The sequence below is a fragment of the Hyaena hyaena genome, unplaced genomic scaffold, assembly GCF_003009895.1.
Source record: "Hyaena hyaena isolate Hyena2069 unplaced genomic scaffold, ASM300989v1 scaffold_45, whole genome shotgun sequence".
NCBI lineage: Eukaryota > Metazoa > Chordata > Mammalia > Carnivora > Hyaenidae > Hyaena > Hyaena hyaena.
In genome coordinates, this window is record NW_024080677.1 from 2,777,555 (window position 1) to 2,795,963 (window position 18,409).

Genomic DNA, 18,409 nt, shown 5'->3' on the forward strand with positions numbered 1-18,409 from the left:
CCAAAGTTGGACGTTCAACTGACTGAGCCACCCAGGCGGCCCCCAGTTTAGTTTTCTTCTTGCTGTAATTCACCACATAGCTTACGTTCAGAGCTCTGCATGAGGAAAAGGTCTTCATACAACTTAGGAGAGATAAGATACCAAACTACCAATTTGAAGGCCATGCAGGGAGGAATCCGCAAAGAGGCTCTGTTGACTTTGGTCATGATCCCATCTAGCAGTCTGGGAGAGTGGTGGACCCCTTCTCAGAGTAATATTTATAAGTGAATAAAACAATTAAGACAAAAAGGAAGCCAGATGTACTGGACTCGTTACTAGAATGTTACCAATGATGAGCGTGAAACAGTAACACACAGGATCTGGCTTCTGAAGCTGAGCTCAGCACCAACGGGATTTTGAGACATTTACAACCGAAATGTGCCATGATAGCAGCTACGATTTCAACTGATGACAGCACCACAGGGTGCTCATCGCTGAGGTTTACTGCCTACCTTCGTATGAGAAGGAAACGATCAGGGGTGAATGAAAATAAAAGATGTGACCTTCCCGCAAGTTCACGGGCCCCTGAGTCCTGTGTGGGGATCCCAGGGCAGGAGGTGGGAATGTACTACTCGGGCAGAAAGTGCTACTCACTGTTCCATCAGCAGTTAGAGAGGCTGGGAGTGAGGGGGGCAGGTCTGGTGTTCTGCTCCAGAAACACAGGCGTGGCACCACTCAGTTTGCCTTAAATACCTTTAATACACAGTGCACGTTAAAAATAGCCATCTTCAAAAAACTGAGCTGTGCCAACAGCTACGGAAGAAGGCAAACAGCAGCTGAGAATCTCTGCTGAAGAAACCCAAATACAGATTTTTAATTGGACCTTGCTATGTCATAGCTTTGTTTTAAAATACAGGTCTGTCCCTGTGGGTAGGGAATGCCGTGGAGCGAATCCTAAGTGCATGGGAAATACGATGTCCCCGGAGGTCACCAAGCCAAGATGGGAAGCCAGGAAGGAGGGAAACTGAGGCAGGGAATGTACATCGCCGCCTAGGAGTCTTTGAGCTGAGTGTTATCAGCTTTAGGTCAAGGAATCTGGGACATAGGATGTTCTTAAATCCCGTGACCGGGATTCTTGGACATACTGGATCTGCTCCCTGGAAAGCTGTGTTACATTTCTTTTGTTTTGGTTTCATTAAATTTCAATCAAGCTGAGAGAGATATCGTCCTAGCCAATTCTGATATATATATAAGCAAAAAGGAAAGGAGATCATGATTGAGGCAACGTGGGCCAGATAACTGGGGTCAGGGGTGGCTGGAGTCTGCAATGGGGAGTGGGTGTGAAGAGAGCCCAAGGAAAGGCCAAATTCGGAAGGGACCGAGTCGCATAAACACTGAAGCTGCCATCTACTCCTATCTCATTCCGGAGTATTTCTCTCAAAAGTTCTCTCCTCAAAGAGACTACAGTATTTCGTCAAACCACAGAAATAGGGCCTGAATATAAAAGTTCTCGTCAGTTCGTTCTTCAGTCTATGTACCCACCCGTCCAAACCCGGTATCTGCTAAGCATCTACACTTCTACAACACGCCAAGCACAGTGCAGAGAACAGACTATCTGACAGAGCGAAGGAGGAAAGGAGCAAATAAGATACGGTCCCCACCTCCAAGGGGCTTTCGTCTGACAGAAGGAGGTACAATGAGGAAGCTCACCAAAGGTGAGCAGGGAAATGCCCGGCAGAGGGGGCCTGCCCTGTGCTGCCTAACTCCACCAGGGAGGGGCCAACCCGGAAAACCTGCTTCTCTACCATGTTTCCTCAAAGCCCACACATGAAAGAGATCAGGCCAGAGCTAAGAAAGAAAACTATGGGGAAATCATTTTGTAGAAATGTAAATGCAGCTCCTAGTGGAGGAGATCTTTTTTCAGATCACAGATACTAAACACCACCAAGAGAATGATTAATAAGCCTAGAACAAGGGACGCCTGGGGGGCTCAGTCAGTTAAGTGTCCAACTTCGGCTCAGGTCATGATCTCACGGTTAGTGGGTTCGAGCCCCGCGTCGGGCTCTGTGCTGACAGCTCAAAGCCTGGAGCCGGCTTCAGATTCTGTGTCTCCTTCTCTGCCCCTCTTCCACTCATGCTCGCTCGCTCTCTCTCTCTCTCAAAAAATAAAACAAACATTAAAAAAAAATTTTTTTTAAGCCTAGAAAAAACCAGCAGAACTGAATGGGCAATTTAAGAACTCTGGAATGCACGGTGAAGCCAAAATCGCTCATACTCTAACAAGATCAGGAAGATAATAATGTATGAATAACATCTTCCAAACATCTGAGGTTCCTACGAAATTTACCAGTTTAGGACAAGAGAAGGAAAAAACGACGGAGTCAGAGGGCTGGGAAAGGCCGAATCAGCCTCACGTAGTCAGGGAGCCTCACTCGCATCTAGAGCCAAGCTGTAGGACGAGAAGCCTCCTGCAAAGAAGGACCTCACTCCAGACCCCCCCGCCAACCGACACCGCCTCCCCACCAAGGGCACCCCTGCGCCCCGCTGGGCTGGAGGGGGGCCACGGAGCCCGTGGGCGCTCACCATGGGGAACAGGCCCAGGGAGTGGTAGCGGCGGGACGTGGTGTTGGGCACGGTCTTGTTCCGGAGGTTCTTGAGCTCCTCCTGCGCCTCGTGGAGCATCTCCATGCACTCCGCATACTTGTCCTCCAGCTCACGCAGCTGCGGGACAGTGAGAAGCGAGCAGGGTCAGGGCCGGCTGCCCTCCGCCCCGAAGCTGGACACCGAGAGCCCTCAAGGCCCGGCCTGGCTTCCACCCGGGGGTGTGCGGATGGGCTCAGAAACCTCCCGTGCATTCTAACACCGGGCAACTGAGATCCCAGGCTTCCCGTTACGGAATGTGGAGTCACGGGGCTGAAAGGCACAGCACAGGGGACACAGTCAGTGGTACTGCAGCAGCGCCGTACGGTGACAGTGGCCACACCTCGCCGAGAGCAGACGCCGCATCACGGTGTTGTACTCCTGAAATGACTCTAACGGGGTGTGCCGATGATGCTCACATAAAAACTTGAAAAACCGAAGAATTTAAAAAAATTTAAAAATGGTTTTAAGATAGTATCTTTGCACGCGTGGGAGAGCAGGTCGCCACACCCTCGTTTCTAGCCACACGTCTGAACAGGCTCCTTTATGTGCGGAGCAACATGTCGTCTCACTTATGGAGACACGCAGCGGGGGTGGGCGCTCACGGCAGTAACGGTGTGAGCGCCAACGGGCCAGTTGGGATGACTTTCGACTCAGAATACTGGTGACCCCCAGCCCGGGAGGGGGAGGCCGAGAACTGGGCTGGGCCTGGTGAAGGGAGGGAGAGCCGCTCACCTCGGCCGTGAGCTGCCGCTGGGCGTCCTTGGCCGCCCCCAGATGCTGCACCAGCTCTTCATTTTCCACGGCACACTGCAACATAGAAGGGCCAGTCACCCCCTTGCCCGAGAGACTTGGAAGCAGCTCCCCATTTTCCTCTCATGAGCTGATCTGTGACAATCCTATCACATTTCTACAAGGAGACTTTTGTCCTGGGGTGAACATTTCGTCTCCCTTCTGTAACATTTTGAAAGCAGTCTTTCCCACACCCTTGGTCATGCTCTAGGGCCCCCCCTCCAATCACAGCTAAGGCCCCTCTCCAGACGCACTTCACCTCACCTTGCTTCTAGCAAGGGTCTGACCAGGGAAACTTAAACTTCAACTCCAACTTAAATCAAAAGGGGATATTGTTCTGCTGCAGAACACACGGGGTGCACTGTGTAAGAACAAGTAAATACTAGACTAGAAAATTCAAACGTTAAAGTCCAAAACTCCCTATCGACAGCACCTTTCTTAACACATTCTGTTAATATTCAGATCCTTTTTAGAAGATTAGTGGTAATGATGCAATCCCCCCTCCCCCGCCCCAGTTCTGGACAACCCACTTTTTCCTATTGGATCTGCTAAGCCTTTTTCTCCAAAGGGACAGCACAAACTCCTAAACTATGAAACTAAAGGGCGCAGTCTTGAGGCGCGAATGCCGTCTGCACCAGCCAGAGAAACGGAAGCCTTACAGCTTTGGCCTTCTTCTGCAAGTCAACTATCTGCGACAGCAGGTGTGTGATCTCCTCTTGCTGGCGGGCAGCATCCTCGGTCTTCTTGGCCAGCTCCTCTGAGATACTGGCAATCTGCACGTTGGCGTCCCCTTTAATCACGAAATGACAAGCCCCAGAGGAAGTCAGACCCAGAGAGAACAGTCTCTTTGTGGCTAGCACCAGAAAAAGCGTCTTTGTTACAAGGCAGGGGGAAGAGTGGAGAAAACACAGAGGAAGGAAGGAACAGTGCCCGTTGCCCTGCCCCGGCTCAGCCTGGGCGGTCCCCAGGTGTGGCTCCTGGGGAGCCCATTCTAGAAGTCCCCCATTCTAGAAGGAACTGTTACCTGCACAGTGTAATACCCTTGGGTGTTCTCAACCCACAGTCAGAGTCATAATTCATTTTACTAAACGTGGACACAGGGTGTGTTTCATCTATTGAGTGTTTTGCTGAAACTCAAACTGTTTGCCCTTTTGTCTTAACATGCAAACTTACGGTGGAGAGGGCGGGGGAAGGGCTTGTCTGCAACGTGGAGAACTGTGGCCTCCACTTGTGCACATCAGTCACGAGAAAGTTTTTGCACATTAATGCGGGAACTCCGTAACTGGGCTTAAATTAGGCATCACCTAACTCCAGTATTCCAGTAGAAAGCCAATAGTGAAATCAGACATCCATCTCCATGAGGAGGGAAATTAAGACAATGTCTGGCTGACAACCTAGCACCCAATTTCTCATGAATCACAGTGAGGGGCACCTCTAGTTTTACGAAAAGTGCTACCAAGCCCAGGCTGGCAGGGAGATTGAGCTTTCTCAAGGGTGATGCCAATCTGTCCGGTCACAGTGATGGAGATGCACAGAGTAAGAAGAGGGGGTGGGGGAGCGTGAGGGCCAGGACATACTCAGCTCCTTCACACAGTCGTTGACTAGCTGCTGCTCCTTCTCTTCGTAGGTGATGGTCTCCGTCTTCAGCTGGCAGGCCTGCGGACAAGGCTCGGGTCAGAGGCCCCACGTTCACATCTGGACTGGTGGGGTGGGCAAGGCCGAGGCCCGGAGCAAGGGTCTGGGACGCTGCCTTTCACCGTCTCCCCACCTTTCATCCATTAACACCCTCAAATCCAGAAAGTCCATCAGAATGCGCAGCTGCAGAGCTGAAAACGGTGTACCACCAGAGGGCGCCACACAAAGCAATATGCACTGCAGGGGCCGCCCTTGAATCCATGTCTATTCGTTTGCGTCTGTCCCTGACTGCAGACACAGACCCCTTTGTGACCCCAACGGTGTCTAGGACTCAGCTCCGCCTACCACAGACGTTCTAAGGATGCCCACAGGAATGGCTCACACTTGTCATGCACCTGTTTTATGTGAGGCACCATCCTATGAGGTCAGAGTTGGAGCTGGAGCTACTGTATTCAGCTTAGTAAAAACAAGGTACAGTATGAAAGCGTCAACGTTCAGAGACCCAAGAGCTGTCCCAGCTCTGGAGAACCTGCCCTAGGCAGAAAAGGTGGGAAAAGAGAAAATATCCCAGGTAGAAAGAAGGTACCTCTGAGCTGCCGGATCCCAAGGAGACACTCTACTCCTGAAATGAGGTGGAACCTATAGCTGGGATCGGATTCCCTCTTGCTTTGGCTGAGCATTCTGACAGAGGGCCGAATTACTGTGTGCCCAGGACCGGAGCACGTAGGGGCGGGCACTGGAATGGAAAACTCTGGGCCGTCGTCTTGGCTCAGCCACCGGCTGGCAGAGAAAGCTGGTTGCTCTGGGCTTATGTTTCCCACCAGCAAGCGAGGACTAGAAGATGTGAGGTCCAAGAGAACGTCACCCGTTCCTCGTGAATAGCCCTGTTCGGCCAAGACATGAGGCTCTTTCCAACATGTGGGCAAGTTCAAGGTGGTCTGCCCTACTGGAGGGGCTTCAGGGACCCCCAGGCCAGCTCAGGTGGGCTTGCAGCCCCAACTTGACTGACCACACCTCTGGCTAGAGAGCATAAACTCACTGAATTAAGACAAAAAGTACTAAACTTGCATGCATCTGTGTTTCTAGGCAAGGGCAGTGGGTGAAGGGAAGTTACGGCGGGGGGGGGGGGGAAGTTGGAGTCACAGAGCTTCGCAAATCCTGGCTTTGCCATTCACTACCGTGCACCATGTTAGCAAATCAAACACTTAGCAGCCTGGGTCCCGATTTTCTCACTGTAAACGAGAAGCAAAGTAACCAGCTTCCAGCCCGGCTGTGAAATTTGAAGAAAAGAACAGGGGCGAAGTGTCTGGCACAATGACTAGCCAGTCAGAAATACTCAAAAGCACGAGCTCCCAAGTGGCCTTGGCTCTGCCTTTTTAATCGTCTAGGAAACAGGTCTCCAAGTTCTCATGTGCCGTTTCCTTGGAGCATCTCTGACCTGCAGCAACCTGGAAACGTGGCTGTCACACTGGGCCCACGTTACTTCCCTGCCGGAGCTGGAGGGCGCACGGAGACATCCTGCCCTCGATGCAGGAGCGGGGCTCACCACTCTGGCCCACCCTGAGGCTCCCACCCAGACGGGCGTGTGCTCCCCAGGGGCCAATGCCCAGCACACACGCAGCTCGCCTGGCGGACACTGGTGCGGCTAGGCACTGAGCACGGATGGCTCTCCCATGGACTGTTGCCTCCGAACATGGCACTGTAGCCACGGCGGTCCCGCCAGGCAAGACGGAGGGGGCCACCACCCTCCGCAGGGAACGGGGGGAAGGGGTGCGCACTTCACCTCAGATCGGAGCACGACGTTCTCTTCCTCGAGGTCCTTCAGCTTCTTCTGAAGAGAATCCAGATGAAAGTAGTTCTGCACAGAGGAGGAGGACTCATTCCTCTTCAACCTGGGGGAGAGGGTGCAGGCTCACTCTAGGGAGAGACATTTGTTCCCCGCACCTGGGGAACCGCAGGGCTCTTCCGATGAGCAATCATGAAACACACAGGTGTGACAGTGACCCCCCAGGAAGACAGCACCCGCCGGCACACAGGCTCGCCACCCCTCAGGACCCACATCCCAACCGTCCGTCTACCACTGGCAGTTGCCTCATGACTTCAGCAGGATCAGCTATTCAAAGCCTACACAATTCCAATGTCTGGAAGTCTATTTAATATTTGTAATGCACGTCTATGTGCCTAGAACAGCTTTAAGTGCTCTACATACGCTCAGAACCCTATAAACTAAGTACTGTCAGTCTCTCCAGTTTACAAATGCGGAAGCAAGCAGAGAGGCTAAGTAACGTGGCCAAGAGCACGTAATTAGTAAGCCACAGAGCCAAGGTCTGAACTTGGGCCACAGGACTCCAGAGTTCACGTTCCAGACGTGAGGCTCTGCTGACTCCCAGAGAAGGCCACACATCTTCTGCCCCAGGGGCCCACCACGGCATCTCTAGCTCCAGAACCCGGCATCACCCTCTACCCGCCAGGCCAACGGCCAGGCCAGATCATTCAAAATGGCTCAACGTCCTGCTAAAATAGCACAATCAATCTGTCTGAGGCAACGGAGGCGCTTGGTCCAGGGAAGGCTGGGAGCGGCTGACCTCCGCGGCCGGTGCAGCGACCCTGCTGAGGCAAGTCCAGGGGCCTGGACAACTGCCAGCCGCAGAGACTTACGGGGTGGAGCACACGGACTCGGGCTCGCTCTCCTCGGCGGCGCTCGTGTAGAACTGCAGGAGCTCATCCTTCATGGACAGCTCGTGCCGGAGCTGAGACACCTGCACAGAAACAGCAGGGGCTCCCGTTCATCCCCAAGCGCTGACAATGCCCCCTCTCCTTCCGACACTTGCTGCTGGGTGACAACATTTCGTTCCTTACCAAAAGTGAAGGCATGTCACGGGTTTTGCGCTCGTCGAAGAGGTTGCGTTTGACCCCATTTAAGAAAAATACGGTCCATTATTTTTTGGACAGAAAGCGCTCTGCCTAAATTTATGATGTTTACTTTGGTTCAGAGAGGAGGTGAGAGGGGACTAGAAGGTTCTAGAATGATATGTGGGGGGCCAAGGCAGCATATGGGTTTTGCAAGTAGCCAGATGACCAGCTGGGCAAATGGCCAGAGGAAAAGATCCTGTTACCAAGTGAAAAAAAGAGGCCATTAATTTCTGCTGAACCCAAATGGCGCTCCGGATGGGACCCTGGCGATGTCGGCTCTGGGTGGGCAGTCTGTCCGTCACACTCGGCATCCCTCACAGCCCCACCCTGTGACGGCTACACCCTCATAGGGCTCCTGGCCAAGCCTGCTCAGGCCTTGCTCTGAACTCCAGGATCACAAGATAGTAATTTCAGACACAGGAGAACAGAGGCAGACATCAGGACGTGGCCACACTGATTACTGCTAAAGCAGCTGTTGCAAATCACCGGATTTATAATCGGCGTCTAAAATAAACAAACCCGTGCCTTAAAGTTTTCATTTGCCCTTTTACCACTCGGTATGGAGGGAGCGACTGCTGTAAGCAAGAATTAGAATGAAGTTTTAATTCTTTCTTGTTTCTAATCTGATTTGGGGTCTATGGTTGATTTCGGCTTTCCTACACAACCGAGTGTTTATGGCTTCCACAGAGTAGCACATTTTATGTGCATGAAAGCTTTAGTTTCAGTATCTAGATCGGCAACTTAATGAAATACCAAAGGGGGACATATTACAGCTTTCAAATTCAAAGCTTTCCCAAGGAAAAAGAGGTACTTCCATTTCCAAAGAGTTGGATGCTGTCTGTGTGGGGTGAGGAACCCACGCCCTGCACAAGGGCGGTGATGTGGGGAAGCAGGTGAGGGGCGATGGTGACCAGTTATTGGGTGCTGGGTGGCATGCTCCTCTGCTCTGACCAGGCTGAGCCAGCAGGCTTTAATGCCCAGGAGAAGGGGAAGTCAGGTCACGCCCGCAGGAGGCAAGGAAGGCAGGGGTCAACTCTACTTCTCCAAAACACAACCACATTCCACCTTGTCTTTCAAACGATGCAAACCGGGGCGCCTGGGTGGCTCAGTCGGTGAAGCGTCCAACTTCAACTCGGGTCATGATCTCACGGTTTGTGGGTTCGAGCCCCGCGTCGGGCTCTGTGCTGACAGCTAGTTAGAGCCTGTAGCCTGCTTCAGATTCTGTATCTCCCTCTCTCTCTGACCCTCACCTGCTCACACTGTCTCTCAGAAATAAAATTTAAAAACATTAAAAAAAAAAAAAAAGATGCAAACCTGTTTCATCATATGCAAACTATTAAACCCAGACAACAACAGCTGGGAACAGCTTTCATGAGGAAAAGTTCTCAATACAAGTAAGAGACACAAGTAAGGGCATCCCTTCCCACTCAAAAAGTCTCTGATAGAATATAAAGGAGAAGAGGGGCGCCTGGGTGGCTCAGTCAGTGAAGCGGCTGACTTGTGGATTTGTGGGTTCGAGCCCTGTGTTGGGCTGTGCACTAACAGTGCGGAGTCTGCTTGGGATTCTCTCTCTTTCTCTCTCTCAAAAATAAATAAATGGTAAAAAAAAATTTTTTTAAAGAGGGGTGCCTGGGTGACTCAGTCGGTTAAGCTTCCGACTTCAGCTTAGGTCATGATCTCACAGTGTATGAGTTTGAGCCCCATGTCAGGCTCTATGCTGACAGCTCAGAGGCTGGAGCCAGATTCAGTTTCTTTCTCTCCCTCTCTCTCTCTGCTCCTCCCATGCTCATGCTCTGTCTCTTTCTCAAAAAATAAATAAATAAATAAATAAATAAATAAATAAATAAAATTTTTTAAACCAGGAGAAGAAAATCAAATGGAAGTCCTCACAGCTAAAACTGCCAGTTAAAAGCACAGGATAATGGAGAAGAAATTACAGGGCGCCTGGGTGGCTCAGTCGGTTGAGGGTCCGACTTCGGCTCAGGTCATGATCTCATGGTTCTTGAGTTTGAGCCCCGCATCGAGCTCCTTGCCTAATAGCCTGGAGCCTGGAGCCTGCTTTGGATTCTGTGTCTCCCTCTCTCTCTGCCCCTCCCTTGCTTGTGTGCATGCGCACTCTCTCATTCTCTCTCTCAAAAATAAATAAATATTAAAAAAAGAAGCTACAGAGTAGGGCCCAGCTCTATCTCCTAAGCCTTGTGACACCATCTGACTCTGGAGAACCTTCCAACTCCTGCCCACACTGTGACCTTCCAGGAAACCAGTTCTACTCCCCTGAAACTTCAGTCCCTTAAGATAAGCCTAAAGCCTTCATCTCCCTGCCCCTGACCACTGATACCCTTTGGCCAAGATTTGTATCATGGAAATGATAGGGTTTCCATCATGACAACAGGCTATTTTTTTGGTCTGTTTTACAAACATGAAGTCACATTGTAGGAAGATCGTGCAGTCGCTGCCTTCCTCAGGCTCCCCTCCAGCCTGCGCACGCCGGCCCCCCTCAGGAGCCCCTTCTCACCGCCGTCTTAGCCTGTGTGCACCCCTGCCACGTGCCGAGTGTCCTTCCCAGCCTACGTGAGGGTCTGGACTCTTAGGAGACGGGGACTGTGAGGGCTGTTCCTGCCCCAGCTGGCGCCGTCCACAACCCCCGGAAGAGAAGGCGCAGCAGGTGGCCGCCTCGGGGCCGGCAGCTCTGGGGGCCTGAGCCAAGCCCACCCGGCCCGGCCGCCGGCTCCTCACCTCCTCCCTGATGTGTTCCACCTGCTCTTCCAGCAGCTCGTTCCTCTCGGTTAGCGTCTTGTTCTTCTTCAACAACGACTGGCCGATCCGAGCGGCCAGTTCTAAATCCCGCTCTTTCTATGGGAGGCAAAAGGGAGAACAGACGTTCAAAGCACCTGTGCTTCCTGAAGGAGCCAAGGGTGCTTGGTGTCAACTGAGGAAAAGAGGGTGTTCAGGAATGAGAAAGGAATGAAGAACTCACCATCCATGCACCAGCATGGGACACCTGCTCAGAGGAGGGCAGCGCTCTACCCACGTGACGTGCAAGAGCTACGCAATGAGGGACACCCTCAGAATCCAATGAACACAAGGAGACATGTGCTTCCAGAAACATTCCTCTGCAGCAGCTCTGGTATTTGTGAAATCCTTATAAAGCTAGTCCCTGTGTCCTCAGAGAGGTGCCATTAGTGAAGGGACAGACACCGAAGGTGTTAACAAAGTTCCAACAGGTAACTTACTTAACAGGTAAGTTCAACTCTGATTCTTGACATGACTAATTTCCTTATAAAACTGAACCAAAAGCCCATTATCTCTCCTGATTGGTGTCCCATCTGAACGGGCGACAAAGACAAATCAGTACATGGCCTTGGGCCAACACGCTCTGCTTAACAAGGGTCAGGTACACTCCTGGTTAGCTTTTTATAAACTGTCAGTAGGTTGAGACTCATTTTAGTAATGGCAGCTGCTGTTTTGTTTTAAATGAAATTCAATGGCACAAAACTGAAATACCAAAGTGCATTCCATGTAATAAGGGCATTAGCTCATGTTTGCGCTTCTGCTTGTCATGTGTTTATATACGTGAGTATCAAGTCATAACCAAAGATGCACTTCTTACAGCAGGTACTGGTCAAGTTTAACTGCTCCGGGAAAACCCTTCTACTCCATGACTCTAAGAGGTCGGGTTCTGCCTGAACATCCCCTGACCTGGTTTCCTCATCTGTTTTCATCTTAGATGGGGAGGGGAGGTGGGGCTACCCGTGGAAAAGTCTTCTAGCATTATGATTCAGAGTCGTATGATATTTAAAAAAGAAAAAAAAAAAAAGCAGCTTTTACTTCTAACTTCTCACATATGCACCAAATCATTCCTTGCACTAGCAACACATCTTCCCTCACTTTTCACGGGAGTTTCTCTGAAGTATGAGCCGAGCACTGAAGGTCAAAGGGCGGTTTGGGGAGACTCTGGATTTGACATTCTCTCTCTCACACAGATGATGGTCACTCTTCACTTGGTCTTCGCAGTCCTGAAACTTGCAACTGGCTATCACCACCGCTCCGGAAGCCAGCCAGGTGTCACATCAAGGGAGCCACAAACACGTCCAACTTATTTCCACCATCCGTGACCCCTCACATGCCTGCCAAGGACCAAAGGGGACCAGTGACTCTGCCCAATGAACGGAGATGCTCCTCTCTGTGTACATATCCATGCTGGTTACAGGCCTTCCTAGGAGGGTACTTAGCTCAACAGGTGCGCTTATTTGGCCCCTGGGGGAAAGGACCTAAAGGGACTCTGTGAGGAGACCTAGCTCTCCAGGCCGACTCGAAGTTAGCATTTTGTGCAGGCGGTTTCCACCGGCTAACCCTCAATTAAAACCGCAATCCGAGTGTCCGTCTGGAAGCGTGGTCTCCACAAAGCGAACGCAGGCCTCTTACATCCACCTACCAGAACAAGCCCTCGCACCAAATACGCGGCCAGCGCTTCATGCTTTGCTTCACAGCATCGCTGCCCTGCGCTGCCATCACGCACCCGTCACGCCACGCACACGCTACGTCTCCACAAGCACAGGCATTCTGTACGCCGGGGCCACATCCTGTGTGCAGGCCCACGGCACACAAATCAAGCAGGAAGCATCACGTGAGGGTCCGCTGGACGAGGCCAGTCGGAGCACCCGAAGGTGAGGGCTTCCCGCGGCGCACGGGGCTTCAGAGCGACGGGCAGGGGAAGAAAAACAAATGGGCTGTGCGCTCGATGAAGCCCCTCGCACCCCCTCAGGACAACCTAGGGGCCGGGCGGCCCTCACCTCATCTAAACCAAATATCTAATCTTTATAGTGACATAAACAAAAACTCTCTGCAGGAGGAAAAAAGAAAGAAGAAATAATAGTAAAAATATTTATGGGTGAAATGAAAAACTTAAAACAAATTACGTGGTGCCTAAAAGTTACCTAAGGTGGGGCGCCTGGCTGGCTCAGTCACTAGAGCGTGTGATGCTTGATCTCAGGTTGTAGGTTCAAGCCCCACATTGGGTGTAGAGACTACTTAAAAGTTACCTAAAAGCGGTTCATCTAAAAGTTACAATAGGTAAAAACTTACTGTAGTAACTCTGTTTTTACTTTCCTAAGGGGACAGACAGGTTGGGTTTCTTCTGGAGAATCAGAGGAATGAAGGCATTCCTATTTATTACATCCAGCTGACATTCGGTAAGTGTTTACTTTAAAAAACACGGGATGGGGCGCCTGGGTGGCTTAGTCGGTTAAGCGTCCGACTTTCGCTTAGGTCATGATCTCGCGGTTCGTGGGTTCGAGCCCCGCATCGGGCTCTGTGCTGACTGCCAGCTCAGAGCCTGGAGCCTTTTTCAGTCTGTGACTCCCTCTCTCTCTGACCCTCCCCTGCTCATGCTGTCTCTCTCTCTCTCTCTCCTAGAAATAAATAAAAACATTAAAAAATAAATAAATAAATAAAAAATAAAAAACACGGGAACATCTAGGCTATGGCCCCTGGCTTAAGACAGTGAGAATGACAGGTTACAAATAAATAACTGAGGCCCTTGGAAATCCTCAATGAAGAGAGCTCGTTCCTTCACTCCTTGGAAAAAGCAGCCAAGCGGAGCTCATTCTGATTGCTCGCTCCCTCTTCCCGCCTGGGCTGTGCTGACAAGAACTGTGACTAGGCTCAGCCCCTCGTGAGAGTGGCACTCATGCCACCTCACACAGCCCTGGGGACGGAGAGGAGCGGCCTCCCACGCTGAGCAGCTGACTCATCTCATTCACCAATCTCAGGATAAAACACATGACTCAGGGACCCCAGGAACAGCCCTCCCCAAAAGGTAACTCCACCGGCAGGAAGCCAAGGCGAGCAGCAGAGTCCTCTTCCCAGCGGAGGCAGAAGCAAAAGCCTCCCGCGGGCCTCGTGGGCTGGGCTCTGGCATCTGGTGCGCACCACCCCCGCGCCCCCCGCACCCTGCCTGCAAACCAAAGGCTCGGAGGAAACGGAGCCAAAGCCACACCGAGCAAAACGCAGCACGGCATGACAGTCACGTGACCCAGGCGGGGAGACTTTAACCGGGGAACCCGCCTAGTTCCAAGGAAAGGCAGTGACTCAGATATGGTTCTTATCAGGACAAGGGGAAGAATGGCATTATGAACAAAACACAGAGACGCCCAGACCATTGCCATGGTGAGCTGCTAAAAATAAAACCGAGAAGGCACAACAGAGCCACCGAGGAAAGTCCTCCACAAGTGTTCTTTCCAACAGCTCGTTTTCAAAAGAGGGCAGCGTGCTCTCCGTGGAGTGGCAGCTGCTCAGGAGATAGGCTGGGGGTGGGGACTGCTGGCGCCCAGGCTGGGCACGAAGAGCTGTGCTCCCAGGGCCCTTTGCAAGCCATCCTCAGACGTCCAAGCAGACACCAATCTCGCCCTGTGGGGGATCACGTGGCCCTCCGAGAACTGCAGGCAGTGGACACTCACAGAGGCAGCATCCCAGAAAAAGTACAGAACAGAACAAAGCGAATTGCACGATGACGCCTGTGTTCACGGGGGCACCCGGGGCGTGGTGATGGACAGCTTCAAAGCCCCCATGAGCCAGGGATAGATGGGGCAGGTCCCGGGGAGCAAGCTGGAAGGGTTTCAGAATGTGACTGCCATGCGGCCTTGGGTACCACAGGGAGGACTTCGAAGTGTCTCTAAGTGTCGGGGGTGGGGCAAAGCAGTCAGCGGGCTCGGGATGGGGCAGCCGGAGAGAGACACAAAACCTCACTGCTGATGCTCTGGGGGCTGGAGGCGTGGAGAGGCCTTGGAAAGAAAAGAAAGGTCCAGACAGAGCCCCTTCAGATGACCTGACGGCTAACGGTGTGCGGAGTGAGGAACGGATGCTGGAAATACAAGGGAGCCTGGACAGTGTGGAGCTGCTGGGGAAATGGACACAGAGGGAAACGGTCTGTGATGAACCATTTTCAAAAGCCAGTGGTGCTGGGACGCCTGGGCTCAGTCGGTTGAGCTTCCTCCGACGTTGGCTCAGGTAATGATCTCACAGCTCGCAAGTTCGAGCCCCATGGGTATCGGTGCAGAACCTGCTTCGGATCCCTGTCTCTCCTCTCTTTCTCTCTCTCTCTCTCTCTCTCTCTCTCTCTCTCTCTCTCTCTGCCCCTCCCTGGCTTGTGCCCGCTCTCAAAAATAAAATAAACATTAAAAAAATATATATGGGGAGCCTGGCTGGCCCAGTTAAGTGTCCAACTTTAGTTCAGGTCTTATCTCGAAGTTCAGGAGTTCGAGACCTGCACCAGGCTCTGTGCTGACAGCTCAGAGCTGGGAGCCTGCTTCAGATTCTGTGTCTCCCTCTCTCTCTGCCCTTCTCCATTTGCGCATGCTCTCTCTTTCTCTCCCTCAAAAATAAACATTAAATTTTTTTTTAATTTTAAAAATCTTAACCCAGTTATTCTAGCAAGTAGCCCTATTTTTTAATGTCATGAGTACATTCCTTTTAAAACCCAACATACTTGTACAAAGTTACAGCTACAAAGACCTACACAGCTACCAGTTAGAAAAGTAAAGCCAATGCATTACACCCCGAGAGGGCCCAGTTGTGGCAATTCTTCACTGAGACAGACAGAATGTATTCTTTAATCAATTTAAGTTACAATCAGGCCATCATAAATGGCTCTTTGCCTCCCCGGAAACACTTACCTCCTCAAGAAGCCGAGTGACAGCGTCTATGTCATTATACGTCTTAGTCATCTGGCCAACTCTTTCAGCACATAAGACTGCAAGAAATAAAAGTGGCAATGAAACTATGGATATCGCAAACCGGCCAAATAAATGACCCACCTAAAAAGGTGGCCCTTCAAATTGTGCCTGTGGATCAGACACAAAGCATTGTTGGTTTTGTCAGTTTTGTTCAACCCACACTGTGCTCGGCACCACTGGATTTCATTTCCAGGGAAGAGCTCCAAGGAGAACTAAGAGTGGGTAACTTCCAATCCTGCAAGGCTTTGACACCATGCGTGTGTATATGTGTGTGTCTGTGTGCGCGCGCACTCCCATGCATGTGCACATTCAAAGGGGACACTAAGGACGGGGTGTTGGAGTGGAAAGGGGTCTGGCTGCATAGAAACTCAGCAAACGGGGCGCCTGGGGGGCTCAGTTGGTTGAGCATCCAACTTCGGCTCACGTCATGATCTCGTGGTTCGTGGGTTAGAGCCACACGTCGGGCTCTGTGCTGACAGCTCAGAGTCTTTGGATTCTGTGTCTCCCCCTCCCTCTGTTCCTCCCCTGCTCATGCACTTGCTCTCTCTCAAAACATAAATGAAACATTAAAAAAATTAAACTCAGCAAACGGAAATGGGTCAGCAGCACAGCCACCAACGTGTGACTTACCCTAACTACAGGGTCTAGACCTCACGAACCACAGAGACCCAACCAAATGGACACAGTGGAATCCCTCAGAAAGCAGCTAGCAATATAATTATTAAATAACAACCTTAGCTGATAATTTCATGATGGCAGAGCCCCTCCAATCCCCACTCCTAAATTCTAAGGATATGCAACCAGTTTCCATACCAGGAAAACCACGGTAGTAGTCTTTTTACTCAACACCAAAAAGACTAACTATTGCTGCTATACACAAATATGCACACTTATACACACAGAGTGATATGTCGGCATACATGTAATTCACTGAGGTCACTTAAGGACTGTACGTCTTTGCTCTCCTATTGAAAAAAGTCATGTGATGAAAGAATGCTTTAGTCTGCAGAAAAATCTCAGGGCTGTTTTATTTTAAATCGATGGCAGGGAATTGCTTTGCAATTCAACAAACACCAAGAAGGTAGCATGGGCTTTATTCTGTGTAGGAAGGAATGGATGTAAATGGGGTTAGGACCCACATGTACAAATTGTTAAGCCTGCAACTTTTGCAATACGTAATGGCATAGTGACTCTTCATAACTATGACTCCAGTAGATAATTCCTTAAGGCCGAGGACTTGGTAAAACTCTCACAATGACCCACATTCAGGAGCAGCCCAAGCAAGGCATTTGGAAATTAAGCGTACTACTCAGCCTGCGACTGGAATGCGATAGGTCTCTAAATATTTTATTAAACCCAAGTAAAGATCAGCCTCGTGAATGGGCTTAGAGGAATCCTATCTGTTGGAATGATATTCTAGCTTAGGGAGACCCAAAATCTGGTTCCAAATCTGAAACCCTACCAGCAAGGCCTCCCAGAGCCAGGAGAGGGGGCTCCTTGGCCGGCTCTCCTCCACCCAGCACCTTGAGGAGCTCGCTGGGAGGAAGGGCTCGGCTTGGGCACCCCCTTCCCTCACCTCCGGGGAGCTGCCCGACTAGCAAGAGCAAGGAAGAGCTTTAAGGGTTGGTTTCAACCAGAACTTAATTTGATGGAGATGGAGTCCGGCTCCAATTGCTCTAAATTGTTCATCAGCTCGGGGTCAGGAGAAATCTCTAAGTGAAGATTCCTATGCCCCAAAAGGAGTCAGTGTTCATGCTGGGCAGCTGTGCTGGGCTGTGGCCGTGCAGATAAAGATGCAGGAGGCCCCCCACAGGCTCCCGCACAGACCCCCTTCCCCACCCCCACCACAGTCACAAAAGGCCTCTGTACTGACACCAGTGTCTGTACACCTTAACTCATCTGGCCCCATGTCACCCTAATATGAGAGAGCACACTTCAGAGCTGTTTTTATTTTTTTCCTCCAGGATTATATCAATCAGCAATTACACTTACATTTTGCAAGCGAATTTTTTGAATTGAGGTCTTTGTAGTTAATCACATGCCTAGAGAATCATGTGCAGATGCAAGAAATAATACAGAGATCCCTTATGCCCTGTACCCAGCTTCCCACAGTGGTAACCTTTTGTGAAATTACATCCCAGCCGGGGGCACTGACATTGATACAATCCGTGAATCCCATTCCGATTTCCCAGACTAACTGGTGCTCACCTGTGTGTGCACATGTGCTTGCGTGTACGTGGATATGAAGCTCTAACACTTCTATCACCTGCATAGGTTTGTGTATCTAGGTCCACAAAGATCCCTTGTGTTGCCCTCTTATAAAGCTAATTTTAAAAAGCCTTAATGTGGGGCGCCTGGGTGGCTTAGTTGGTTAAGCATCCGACTTTCGCTTGGGTCATGATCTCGCGGTTCGTGGGTTCGAGCCCCGCGTCGGGCTCTGTGCTGACTGCCAGCTCAGAGCCTGGAGCCAATTTCAGAGTCTGTGACTCCCTCTCTCTCTGACCCTCCCCTGTTCACGCTGTCTCTCTCTCTCCTAGAAATAATAAAAAAAAAAAAAAACAACTATTAAAAAGCCTTAATGTGCTTTAACAACTGACCCCATAGATGTAAACTTGGAACGGCGGGCTTTCTCTAGCATCAACCAGTCAGGCACACGTTGTCACCATACACATGGTGACAGGAGCGCAGGAGTGACCTTTCACATTCCGTCCAGGGCT

The 18,409-nt window shown here is 51.0% G+C and overlaps 1 protein-coding gene across 3 annotated transcripts in view; it reads right to left on the reverse strand.

The window, feature by feature from the left end:
• Positions 1 to 18,409, reverse strand: part of TRAK1 (trafficking kinesin protein 1) — a 123,007-nt gene that overhangs the window by 27,222 nt on the left and 77,376 nt on the right. For all 3 annotated transcript variants that reach the window (XM_039230371.1, XM_039230370.1, XM_039230369.1), the window contains exons 3-10: positions 15,633 to 15,709; positions 10,696 to 10,812; positions 7,705 to 7,805; positions 6,830 to 6,938; positions 4,989 to 5,067; positions 4,071 to 4,201; positions 3,355 to 3,429; positions 2,563 to 2,700 (exon numbers count right to left, since the gene is read on the reverse strand). In XM_039230371.1, the coding sequence (XP_039086302.1) occupies positions 2,563 to 2,700; positions 3,355 to 3,429; positions 4,071 to 4,201; positions 4,989 to 5,067; positions 6,830 to 6,938; positions 7,705 to 7,805; positions 10,696 to 10,812; positions 15,633 to 15,683 (801 nt within the window). In that variant the 5' untranslated portion in view covers positions 15,684 to 15,709. The remainder of the gene's footprint in view (positions 1 to 2,562; positions 2,701 to 3,354; positions 3,430 to 4,070; positions 4,202 to 4,988; positions 5,068 to 6,829; positions 6,939 to 7,704; positions 7,806 to 10,695; positions 10,813 to 15,632; positions 15,710 to 18,409) is intronic.